The sequence below is a fragment of the Plodia interpunctella genome, chromosome 15 (assembly GCF_027563975.2).
Source record: "Plodia interpunctella isolate USDA-ARS_2022_Savannah chromosome 15, ilPloInte3.2, whole genome shotgun sequence".
Taxonomy (NCBI): Eukaryota; Metazoa; Arthropoda; class Insecta; order Lepidoptera; family Pyralidae; genus Plodia; species Plodia interpunctella.
Genome location: NC_071308.1, coordinates 9,482,071 through 9,495,848, shown reverse-complemented (window position 1 = coordinate 9,495,848; position 13,778 = coordinate 9,482,071). Strand labels below are relative to the sequence as shown.

General features: G+C 34.4%; 1 protein-coding gene across 1 annotated transcript in view; it reads left to right on the top strand.

Annotated features, from left to right (window-relative positions):
- Positions 1-13,778, top strand: part of Chsy (Chondroitin sulfate synthase) — a 41,699-nt gene that overhangs the window by 25,143 nt on the left and 2,778 nt on the right. Inside the window, exons 2-5 of the mRNA XM_053755414.2 lie at positions 5,034-5,174; positions 10,971-11,151; positions 12,670-12,827; positions 13,102-13,303. Coding sequence (XP_053611389.1) covers positions 5,034-5,174; positions 10,971-11,151; positions 12,670-12,827; positions 13,102-13,303 — 682 coding nt within the window. The remainder of the gene's footprint in view (positions 1-5,033; positions 5,175-10,970; positions 11,152-12,669; positions 12,828-13,101; positions 13,304-13,778) is intronic.

The window sequence follows — 13,778 nt, the reverse complement described above, 5'->3', positions numbered from 1 at the left end:
AGGTCGCAGCTATCTCCAGGATGCAGTTGGGTAACCTAGATAATATCTATAGGATATTTCTTTAAGATAGGCAAAGTTTCGCTTTATAGTGAATTTTTTGTCTGTGAAGATTCTTGATGCTTCTCTCTTCAATACTGATATTATAATTTATATTTTTACGTTAAGAAATTTAATGTATAATTAAATATAGTACCGAATGTTTCAATTACATTTTAATGACTAATAATTTAAAATACAGTTTAATTTGAAGGGATAATTTAAACGGTACTTGAGAGCGTGTTCCCAATTCTCATTGCTGAGCCGTGCTCGACTGTCTTCTATAGGGTTTCACACTAACATGCGTTGATGTACGTCGCAATTTCATACAATTTCTACCTTCTTCTGCGTTGATCCGTCGACGGATGTCAACATGACGGAGGACGACGCAGCGCAAGCGCAACTGAACAATACACGCTCTTACTTGGCTACTTCCATAAAACTAGTCTAGTACGATCTGTAAAAAACCGAAAAGCATAATTTTGTTTGTAACAACGTAATGCATATATTCTTAGTAATAGTAATATCCTTTATTTTGTTCGTAAAAATCATAGTCTATTGGATCTAAAGTTATATGTTGTTTGATTAGATTTTACTTGTAGCAATATTTTATGTTTCATATGTCTATACACAAAGATTACATCTTTATAATAATTCGTAGTGGTTGAGCGGATGATAAAGTATTAAAACTTTAAATGATTGGGATATTTATCTTTTTATATTTACTTGTAAGCAATTTAAAATTACAGAAAGGAATACTGTCTCCGCTGGCTCAGTGACTATAGAAGAGTCTTGTATTCTATTCTTTGTAATTAAAAATATATGCTCAGTTATAATTAACAGCTACAAATTACTATCTGCAAAAGATTTGGATTATTCCATGACGGAATAGATTAATTTATCGTTTTTGTTTTATCTTAATTCATAGAAAAATAATTGATCACTTTACGTCCTTGTGACGTTGGTACGCACAAATTTAATTATCACGTTTGTTTCCTAATACTCTATCGATTATGCCGGATTACAATATAATCCTGAAATAATATAAAATCATTAGGATTCCTCAGCATATCGAAAGTCTAACATAGATACAGTCAACAGCACATCATCCTACCAAAATTCATTGCAAACTCACGCCGCTGTACCGCACAAATGAGTTTCAATGGGGGGTAATTTGATGTGCTGTTGACTGTCCAATAAAACACATGTTACATTAGTAGATATAGTGTGCTATATTTTACTATAACATATATATTATATTATACTACCAAGCAGGCAAACAGGCATGCGACTCTGATGTTAAGTGGTCACCACAGCCTAATAATGCTTGAAACACCAGGTGTGTCCAATATCTAGATTTCGATGGGTAAGCTGGATTATTCGCAACATAATTATTGCAGTAAATATTCATTTTTGGATTGTAAAACTAAAACAACGTGAATTGTATGATGCCCAAAGAACTCGATCATAGTAAGTTAATTATTTATGTTTGTAGTTGCAATGAATTTAGAATTATCTGTCGGATGGTTCGAAAGATTTACTCCTGTAGAGTTATTAAAAATATATTCTTTTATGAATAAAAAAAAATCTTTTTTTTGACGTCGATTAAAAAAAGGTTACGAAGGAAAAGGGTTAAGGCGGAATCTAGCCAATACAGTCTTTGCAATGAACCTAAGTAATGAACAGAGTTATTCATGTATCAAACCGACCTCGCAATAACCGCCAATCCCAGCCCTTGAAAGTGAAACTACGTCGCGACTAGTTTTTGCTATCAGGTCCACCATCCAGCGCCATTGTTTGCAAATCTCATCTCCAGACGGATTGTTAGGCTTTCTCCGGCGAGAGTGAATTTGTTGACGTGCGCGTGTTAGCACTAGAAAACATTGGCGGCCCTAGGGTTGCCAACATTTCTAAAAACCTATACATATGAGTACATGTGAAATGGTATGTAAGCTATTTTACCATTGGGTAGATAAAGTTTTAAGAAACGTTCTAAAAAGTAGCCTTCGTGCGCCCGCTCATAACTTATTATTACTGATATCTCGGGTTTTAAGCAACGTATCGCGATTAAACCTATACCAGATTTTAAGTTAGACCTTCCGCTATACAACTGTCAAAATTGCATCAAATTCCATCTAGTCGTTATTGCGTGATGCGCAAACAAACATATAGGTAGACAAAAAAAAAAATGTTTTGTCTTCTATTGGTTCTATAAAGACCCTCAATAATTAAATAAAAATAAATATATAGAAAATAAATAGAAAAATAAATATATAGAAAACTAAGCTGTTATAGCAGCGCCCCGGGACTTCGCTCCCGTGGTAATTTTGGGATAAACAGAACCTACCCAATGAGTTATTCCAGGTTATATTCTACCCGTGTACCAAATTTTATAATAATATGTCGAGTAGATTTTGCGTGAAAAAGTAACAAACTTACACACACATACATCCTCACAAACTTTTGCATTTATGATATTTAGTAGAATATTTGTAAACCGAACTATGTAATAATATTATTTTATAGTAGGGTCGGCATCCCTACACTAGACAGATAACTGTCTCATATCTGATTAATGTTTTAAATGCCAAATCTAGAATATGGATTCTCATCCATTGTTTGATTCAAAAATTAAATGACAAATTCGATTCGCCTTCTATGGTACCTACCTACATTTCTATATATGTATCTAAATGTATGTCTTATTACAAGCTCTTATCAAACTTGCAATGTACGTAAGTATGCATGTCCGGGTGTAATCTTGTAAATCAATTTTGAAGCCAATATCTTCAGCCGATTTGAGCTGAAACTGTACTGTCAAAACCATAGATAAAAGAATAATGAGATTAACACTATATTACGTTATAATCATATAATCTGTCTGTGTGCTATGTATATTTCCATATACATAGTATATTTCCTAAAACCAGAAGTTTACACCAAGTACTTTTAATCCTAAAGAAAAATAATTTTGGGGGTTTTATGGGCCTAAGAGAAGTCAAAACAATTTTATTTTCATTTTTGTCTCTCTGTCTGTATGTATGTTTGTTCGCGCATTGTGTAAAAACTACTCGGTGGGATTTTATGAGGTTTTCACAGTTTTATAGCAAATGTTGCTTAGAACTCGAGAGATTTGCTAAAATAATAAAGTTCACACAAATGCTAAAATTGTTGATAACAAAGTCTGCACTCTGTAAATAATGTTAAATATTTATACGTTACTGTTGTTATCAATGTTTAATTAAACCTAATCCGAGAGGTTAGCAAAGTGATTGTTATCTATGGCCGATACTTCGTTAATTAATAATTAATTTATCTGCCCAATAAATTATTCAGATAAGGTATCGGATACATACTCGTATCGTATCAAAATCGGATAGTGAACATGTAGTATGTGAAAAATACCCGTAAATTTTAATCATTCAACGCGTGACAAATTACACATGGCTGTGTAGCAAACCATTGAGGAATCATATCGTTTGAAGCCGATCCTGGGTGCACCATCAGGTCTTGCTTATCACGTTTGATATCAGATGGAGTAATATTTAAAACCTTTATTTTCAAAAATATGTCAAGAAAAAACGCTTTGCAGGGAATTTCGGAAAGTGTTTTTTTAAAGTAGATAACTGCAACATGTCCCACTGCTGGGCAAACCCACCCTACCTATTCTCTTTCCATGTGTCCCTGTCTCTGGTCTTATGTCCCTAGGACATGGACACACATGGACGAGATGGTCGAAAATTTCGACAAAAGACGAAAAGTGTTTACAGTAATAATAAGTATATTAGGACATGTATATCACACAGATTGGGCTAGTCCCAAAGTAACATACCAATTTACACTAAATCCATGTGATAGGTCATTTTCCCGCCTTCCTTATCTATTGACAAGAAAGGCCAGTGCCTCAGTGGCGCCATCAAAATGGTTGTTGAGGATGACAGTTTCTGAAATTAAGTATTTTTGTAAAGAGGTGAAATCTACCTCTTCATTGGTTCTTCATTTCTAATGCCAATAATAAATATCCATTTATAGACTTCGCACAAAGGGTTTTTATGATTAGTAAGTATATAATGGCCGTGCTTCAACAGATGACCTCGACTACCATTTAGCTATAAACAATAAAACAAAACACATAAAAACAGTTTTATCCAATTTACAGTTAGAATTTAAATTAAAATTTACGGATTTATGAGTGATTTAACCCTAGCTGTAAATTGTAAACTTACAACTCACCTAGATATTTCTTAAGGCGTGTGGTTCCGCCCTATAATAGGACCACTTTATTCTTCCACGGACATCGACGAGGCAGCTGATAGACAAAACAACGGGGATCCAATAGGGGTCCAATTCTAATCAGGCTGGTAGTAAAATCACTTCCGAATAAAAAAAAGGTTTATTTTTACACAGGCGGGTTTTGGTGTACCACAGGAATGATTCGCGAAAATGAGAGAATATCTCCCTCTTATACTTTTTTGCCGTAATTTATATTTTATTCTTAGCAGAGAAAAATATTACACATATATAAATATTATTTTACAAATGTTCATAGTATAATAAGTTGTTTAGATCGTACACTACACAGTCTAGTGTGTTGAGCACGAAGTAATGAGTTTGTGTATCATTAACCTAAAGACCAAGGTTGGCTATATTTCTGTTAGCTTTAGAGTAACTATTACAATGTAGAGCGCACAATTGATTCCTTAACATCGTAAATACAATAATCGATTGTCATTAGACAACAGCATATCACATTTTGATAGCGTGACGAGCTTAAGGCCCGATCACCAGCGGTCATCCAATATATTTATTATGTCGGAGGAGTGCTGACTTGCAGTGAACGTGGACACATTTTCACTGCTAAAATTGGCTATGTCAGTCATCTGAGAGCTCACGAACGTTCGTCTCAGTAGCCAGTTACCAAGTCGCTTTGGCCAAAATCGGTCTGGATATTATATATACATATATAATATTATTAATATTAATATCATACATTTCAGATGCAAATGATACTGCACCACAACAGCAGCGGGGAGAATGCTTACACAGGGCGGCTGAAGAAGAGGGAGGTGCACCGGGCCATTACACTCCATCCGGTGAAGAACTATCGCCATATGTACCGTCTTCATTCCTACTTTAAGGTAACTTTTACATAAAACTTTAGTCTTTAAAAACCAGAGGTAGCCTTTGGAATAAAGGTCGTCTGCATAAATAGTTTCCTCACATCTATTTCAGTCGATAATGGAATATTTTATTCTGGTTTGAAGAGTGAGAGAGACTGTGTAATTATAGGGTACTAGCTTCGCCCCGGGGCTTCGCCTCTGTGGGAATTTCGGGATGAAAAGTACCCTATGTTGTTTTCCAGAATATATTCTACCCGTAAACCAAATTTCATAACAATCTGTCCAGTAGATTTTGCGTGAAAGGGAAACAAATACAAACACACACATACATCATCACAAACTTTCGCATTTATATTATTAGTAGGATTGAAGTCCTTACCTAGCAAAGACGGCAAGGCGCTTGTGATGTGACTGACATCTCTGGTGTTCATAGGCTGCGGTGACCATTTCCTATCAGATGCGCTGTTCACCTGCTTGGGAATATAAAAAATAATTGATAGCGACATGAAAAATATATATACCCCAGCTGTGAATACTTACTATGCATAATAAGGTAGATACATAGACTAAAATGTCTTTTTACAAGCTTTTATTGACCGAGCGGGCGAAGCAAGCGGGGGATACAATTCGACTTGTATGTATATATGTTTGTTGTTTGTAACGCGATAACTTTCGAACTGTTGGTCCGTTTTTGATGAAATGTAAAAGGTATGTAGTATCTATCAATAGAATTTTTAAGTTCGTGGAGCATCAAAATCGGTTAAGTCGTTTTTGAAATATTCTCAATTTTGTAAAGAAACTCATCAAAATGTATTGTGTTCGTGAGTTCCAAGTTCGCGGCGAACAATTAGTAACTTAAATTTGAAGCCGATATCTTAAAACGATTTTAGCTGAAATTTTGTACACTCGTGTAGTTTGGACGACAATACATTGTTATGTTAAACATGATCTGATGGTGTGCGCGACGAGGAAAATTCTGAATAATAATTATGGTTTATTATTGGTACAGATATAATTTTGTCATTTACGATTTTTGCCATGTATTGAATGCAATAGATTAAATTAAATTAGATCTCTTTGACAACAATAAAAGCTATTTATATAAGTATATAAAAACTTAAGTGACTTTGGTACGAGTCGAGACAAATGTGTATAAATGTGGAAAACATATGTTACGAATAATATATATATATATATAATATTTTCTTCGATGTTTATATAAGAATATGTATAAGAACCATGAAGTTAGAAAAATATGACCTTTTGACATTATACAGAAAAACAGAAATTGTGTGAATTCAAATTTTTATAATACGTCAATTAGTCACGACTACGGACTTGATATAGGAAATGGTATCAATTTTCCAATATAGGTTTTACTTTAGTTGAGTAACATTTATAGCACGTGTAACATTTTTATAATAAATATATATTTAGGACAATAAATTAATTTTATTTATTATAATTAAACCTAAACAGTATGTAATTGTACAGGATAATTAATTTACCAAACTAAAAAAAAAAGGACAGGTCGCGAATGTTAAATAAAGATGATATTTAAAATAATTACCTATAATGCAAATGAAAACTTGAATATCTAAATGTAATCTTACTTTTTACCAGGAAAAATATTTGATTAGATTTAATCGATGAATCATCAATCAGTTTTAAATACCTAATTGCAAAGTGTAATGTTGGATAACAAACATATTTGGGTTTAACCCACATACCAGAAGCAGTTGATATGTAGACTAGACAGTTTTTATTAAAATTGTCGATTTGTATATCAGTTCTTAGATACAAAACATTCTAGACAGATGATACATTGTCTTTCGATTTACAGCAAAAAAGTAGATTGGAATCACCTGGGTGCTTGAGGCGGGTGCTTCAAGTGGAATAATTATTTCTGGGGTCTGTTCCTTTCTAAATCTTCTTTCTAATTTTGAATGAGTAAATGTGCAAATTTGTAACATTGCTTGACGAAGTCAAAGCATGATTAGACCTTCACAGACACTTTTTCTTTCTTTCTCAATATTTCTCATAAAGTTACAAACTACTTGCATTTCGGAACGACCGCACTGCTGAGAAGTAATGACGTAAGAAACTCATATGTATTGGTTTCTATCGTGGCAGAAGGGTTAGCCATTTTGTTTTTATATATCTTTATTTAAACTAAAAGTAGTGTATTTGGATATATATATATATATATATATATATATATATATATATATATATATATATATATATATTATTTTATGTAAAGCTATGTATGTTATTTTATGCAAATCATTATTGTTTTTAAATGTGAACTGTTTTTGATGCGGATAACATGAATGTTTATCCCAAATATTTTCGCATGTGTTTTGATTGAGAATAACAATTCCTTTGAAGTCAGTAACTGGTGTTTTAGTAGGTCGTTACCACTAGATAGACGCTTTGATCTCCCGCCGGTTAGTGTTAAGGGCTGTTGTTAGCGAGTAGTTATATTAAGAGTTTATAACAACGCGTATTGCAGTCTTAATTTTTTTTTGTTAATCCCGCATCATTTCTTGGATATAATTTGTGGGTGTTGCTTACTGGTTGCTGCTTGGTGGTTCTCAGAGTGTTTCGAACAATGCAGCCGCGCTGTCATTACAATTTTTAAAATTGTAGCTTAGAAAATAATTTATTTTACGTTCTGACTTTAAAATAATTAGTTGTTCGTCGCGACATTAGACCTCGCGAACACAATAAAATTTTGATGAGTTTTTACAAAATTATATATGCATATATCGAAAACGACTTAACCGATTTTGTTGCTATACGAACTTAAAAATTCTATTGACAGATCCTACATACCTTTTCAATTTCATCAAAATCAGACCAACGGTTCGAAAGTTATCGCGTAACAAATATATATACGTACCAAAAATATATTCTTGCCCCAAGTTGATTGTTAGATCAATTAATCTGTACTGTATAATGTAAATTTTATGAATATAATTGATCTCTAGAATAGAATAGAATAGATCGTCACTGCGGCACTCTTACGCACTCTACTCGTACATTACCGGACGATTTCTCTTTCTTTGTCTCGTGTGGACTGTATTCCCGATTGTTTCCTCAGCCATAAGGCCTGGTTTCAGGCCTGTTATCTTCTCAACTTCGTAACGTCTTCGGAATCATTATTTATCAGATCAATGAGACCTGTGTTCATGACATTATCAACACACTTCTTGTTCTTAGGTACACATTTTGCTAGGATCGGGTTGAGCCGGCAAAACCGAACATTGTTCATTCTCTCTTTCGTCTTAACGTTTTTTCACTTACGAGTGTGTGATGTCCAGGGTCCACGTTAAAAATAAATCTTGAAATGTTGGAGATTTAGTTGTGACTTCAGCTACAACTCGTAGGAAATTATATTTTGGCTTTTCGCTGGTAAGATTATGTATCCCTTAGTCGCCTCAGTGACACAATTTTCGCCTGAAAATATGTTTTTATTCATTACTAATTAATAATTTGTACTTATAAAATGTGTGTCTATCTATTATAATTTTAGCACCATAATATAATAAGGTGTTTCAAGTGTGTTTAGTCTCGTAGTAAATGAAGAAGGAAGTCTTCTATTAATGCTAACACGATTGTCGTATTACGTAAATTGTATTATCATACGTGTTTCTTGAACCTTATAATAGCCTTCGCCCAGTAATCTTATCTATGTAGTAAAGAGGCGTAAGGATATATCCTCCTCCTTCCTCTGAAATCATTCTGTCTATTAAAAAAACCCGCATCAAAATCCGTTGCGTAGTTTTAAAGATCTAAGCATACATAGAGACAGACAGCGGGAAGCTTTGTTTTATACTATGATAGTGATATAAATTTAGTGTAAACATTGTACGAGTACATAAATAAAAAAATAATAAAGCTGATAAACCTGACACCCCTGTGGTAGGAAATGAGTTATGAGGGGGTTCATATTTATCTAAAGTAGTTCATATGTATCTTCGACGACCTCGGTGCCGTAGTGGTGAAGTGCTTGCCTCTGAACCGAGCGGTCCCGGGTTCGATCCCCGGTCGGGTCATGATGGAATAATGATCTTTTTCTGATTGGCCCGGGTCTTGGATATTTATCTATATATGTATTTGTTATAAAATATAGTATCGTTGAGTTAGTATCCCATAAGACAAGTCTCGAACTTACTTTGGGGCTAGCCTAATCTGTGTGGTTTGTCCTAATATATTTATTTATTTATTATTTATATTTATCTATATAAAGTATCTATCTATCTATCTGTCCCCGACTGCACTTTATAAAGTTATAGGTATTGTTAAATAGTAGTAATAGAAATGCCAGAACACATTTGCAATCCATATAATATACAATGCGCATGCGCATGATAACAAATGCAAAATTTTATTATTTACAACAAAACAATCCGCCTTCATCAGTGACACCTATCTATATTGACGTTTAATTTTTGCCTCGTGGTGGTATATGTACCGTGGAATTAGTCACTCGAGTATATACTAATTTGTTTTAAACATGTTTTAAACTTAGGTATTACGAAGCACTGAGATTTTTTATCATGAGTGTTTACGAGAATTCCCACACATGGGGTTTATTTTTGTATCAGAATCCCAGGCAAAGTATACTTAGTAAATTATGATTGAAATTTTTTTTTGTTGTGCGTGCCTTGGAAATATTTTTGTTTAAATTCAAAAACTTTATTTTTCCTAACGATAAATACAAAGGTTGACTATTAAATTAACGCTTTTAGCATTAAGTCCTCTTATTGTATTTTTGTGTAATAAATTTTGAATAAAATACAAAAGTCACATCAAATTAACATAAAAATATTCAAGTAGGTACCGAGCATGTAAGTAGTTATTTACTTTGTCATAAAAGAGTTGAATTTCATAGAAAATAAGTAGCAATTCTCGATAAAGTTAGAAGGTAAACATTACCAGTAGCTTAACCCTTGATAACGCTGTGGGTTATAGCATAATTAAAATAAATTATTATTACGTTTTCATAAACAGCCAATTTTCAATTACTGCTGTTTTGTTGTGGATAATAATAATCACAGTTATTGCAAAAATCCAATAAGTATTATTAGAAAAAGTTTGATGAGCTGTAATGTTTCACCGAAATAAAAAATTAATGTGCCTACTCTAAGTACCTATGTAGTAGTGTTGTTAAGTTCGTATGTATATCAGAAAACGCTTATTACAAATTGTTAAAGGAAATTATATGAAACTAGCATTTGCACGTGGCTTCGCCCGCGTAATTTTCACACGGCAACAGTTATTTTACCGGGATGAAAGGTGTACTCTATGTCCTTCTCCAAACTTTGAACTATAGGTATTGAAAATTTCAAGAAGATTGGTTGAGTAGATAAAGCGTGAAGGGTAACAAACAAACTTACTTTCGCATTTATAAATGCGTATTAGATTAGGATTTCTTTCATAATAGACAAAATATTAGTTACATACTTCGTCTAGTAGTATATTTATATGATTCTCAATGTGTCCATTTCTGAGCAAGTAATAACTATTATACTCAAGAATTTGTGCCATGCAATGTGACGAATTAATATGCGGTTTTAGAATATAAATAAGGACATGAAAAATTCAGGACTCGTGCGGGAATCGGACCCCATCGCCCCTGCTTAACCAGGACAGTACACATGACCACTGATCACTATCGAGACCGATTGAATTGTTTCATCTCCTTTTGTCTTTAAGCACGACGCACAGTATCAGAGAGTAAGTTCTCTTCTAGTCAACATACGTCACATTTAAAGTGAGAAATTATATGTTCCTTCCATGTTCCAGAACCTTCGCATCCAAGAGATCAGAGAGCGCTCGGTAGACCTGCACCGCGACATCGCCGCTTCATTGAGGGAGCTGGCGGTGCCGGAGGACCAGGTAGAGGACTACATGCTACCTGGAGGAATCCCGCTGTTCCCGGCCAAGGTGGGAGACCGCGGGTATCTGGGGAACAATAAGATATTAGGTGAGTTTGACAGGATTTTAGGGATGATATGCGTGGTAATGGTCAGATAACTAGGGATGTTGACGACATTGCGAAGTGGAGGCGAAAATGTAGGAAAGCGAACCCTGGGCTCAGGTGATTAAGGGCTGAGGAAGTAATCGTGAAAATGCTCAGATGAAAGGGAGAGAGACTCAAATTGAAAACAATATTAGATGCTTGAAAGGAGCGGAAACTGAACACAAAAAGGTTCGGTCGAGGAATCCCTCTCTTTCTAGTCTTGTCTATTAAAATTACTTGAAGCAGATATTTTTGTTAGGCTACTCAGGCTATTGTAAAATTGCTAGCAAATTTGTCTCTTCAAAAACTGCATGGTGCATTAAAACTGTTAGCAAAATTGTCTCCCTAAAAGATACCCAAAATATAACTACTACAATTTATTCACAACACATCCGTGATATCGTGAGTAACATAAATAAAATTGTTTAAAAGTCCATTGTCAAAATCGATTCATTATTGCATTGCATTGCTTCGTTGACATCAATTTCAGGTTTGATGGACGTATCTGGAGCAAGTTGATGAATGTTATTCATAGCCGCTGAATACTTGATTTGTTAACGGTCCACACTTCCAGACAGGAAGTAAAAAAGCTATCAATTTATCCTCCTTGTATTACAGTCTGCATGAGGAAAACTTGTGAAAGATAATGTTTTTTACCATGTCCACGTCTTCTCAAATTTACTCACTGAATGTTTGTGTGATTTTAAGTAGTTCTTCTCACTTCTTAATTTTTTTTTGTGTGTTTTTAACATGCGATCAGTCATGGACGTTGTGGGAGTTTAGCATTAAGGGCGCTTGCACCCTTTCTAAGAAATACTGCTACAACTGGTGTAGCAGTATTTCTTAGAATCTGGAGGTGAGCTGCTGGACATCGTATCGCTTCAGTCTCTTTACATAGCTGATTTTGAACAGTCTGGATGCCAGCTCATTGAGGTGGTTCTCCATTTTTTTTTCTTGTTACGTTCAGCCATAAGTCTTAACTTCTACTATACACTATTTTGTATTCAAAATCCTACGTACAGTGTTCAGGATATTTATGTACTTTGTTCAATTTTCATGTATGAATTCGGACTGGTCTAAATCTGAAACAGGGGAATAACCCATTTTCATGTTCCAGGTTTTGACGTTCTAATATAACAAATAATAACATCGCAGTTTAATTATAACGAAATTATTATTGACTAGATATTGCCCGGGATTTCACTCCCGTGGGAATTTTGAGATAAAATATAGCAATCTTGGATAATGTACCTTTCTAATTACGAAATAATTATTGAAACCGGTTCGGTAGTTTCGGAGATTAACCGCCTCAAATTTACAAACTCACAAAGTCAGAAACACACCTACGCTTACCTCTTTATAATAATAGTATAGATGTATTTTTTAGCAAATGTTGCAATATTAAATTCATTTATTTATTGCAAAACAATTATTGCGTAGAACTTTAATAATGAGTTGATATTATATGTATTTCGGTTTCAGGTGCTCCCCTTGACATGGACCGCTACAAGCCGAAGACTTTAGACGAAATAGTGCCATTCGATTTCATCAGCAGATCCATATACTCCGTGAGCCACAACAACCCGAAGAGGAAGATTGAGACACCTCTGAAAGAGTCCATTGATGATGTCATCAGAGAAGTAGGTTTCATGATTCTCAATTCCGGATAGGATAATAATAATAATATATATAATAATAATCTTATTAAAATTATAGCTACAAGAAATGTTGAAGCAAAAAATGATTATTATTTGGCGAAAGGAAATACCTAATTGATATTATTCCGCTCTAGCTATAATTTAAGAAAATCTCTCCATCAGCTCTTTAGGAATATAAATAAAATATGAAATTAGATTTTTATAATCATTACCCTGAAATTAGATTAAAAACTCTGACATTTGAATCAATTTTCAGGTGATGGAGATCATCAACGTGCCGTCCCGCCAGCGCGGGCGCATCATCGACTTTAACGAGCTGCTGTACGGGTACACGCGGCTGCAGCCGCTGCATGGCGTCGACCACGTCCTGGACTTGCTGCTGCGGTACAGGCGGTACCGGGGGAAGAAGATGACGGCTGCGGTCAGGCGGCATGCGTATCTGCAGCAAACTTTCACAGGTGACCATTTCTTTACTTCAATTATCCAGAAAATTACTCCCGCTGTGTGATTTTCTTTGGTAGCATTTTGAGAATTTCATTCTAATAATCTAGGCCTAGAGTTTTAGCATTTCGTTTTTGCTATCATCATAAAATCAGTTCTATGTCAGTCAGCAAAATCTTAGATTGATTTAACTAGATAAAATATAAGTGAATAAATAAATATATAGACACAAATCACACCGATTGAGTTAGCCCCAAAGTAAGTCCGAAACTTGTGTTATGGGATGCTAACTCAACGATGCTATTTTCTATCATACATACATAATAGATAGAAACCCAAGACCCAGATCAATATATCCTACGGGAACCTGACCATTTACCGGGATGAAATGTATCTAAGATGTCAACCCGTTATATAAGGTACCTACATACCAAATTTCAAGCAAATCGGTACCGTAGATTTCGAGTGATGCGCGTTCAGACAGACAGACAG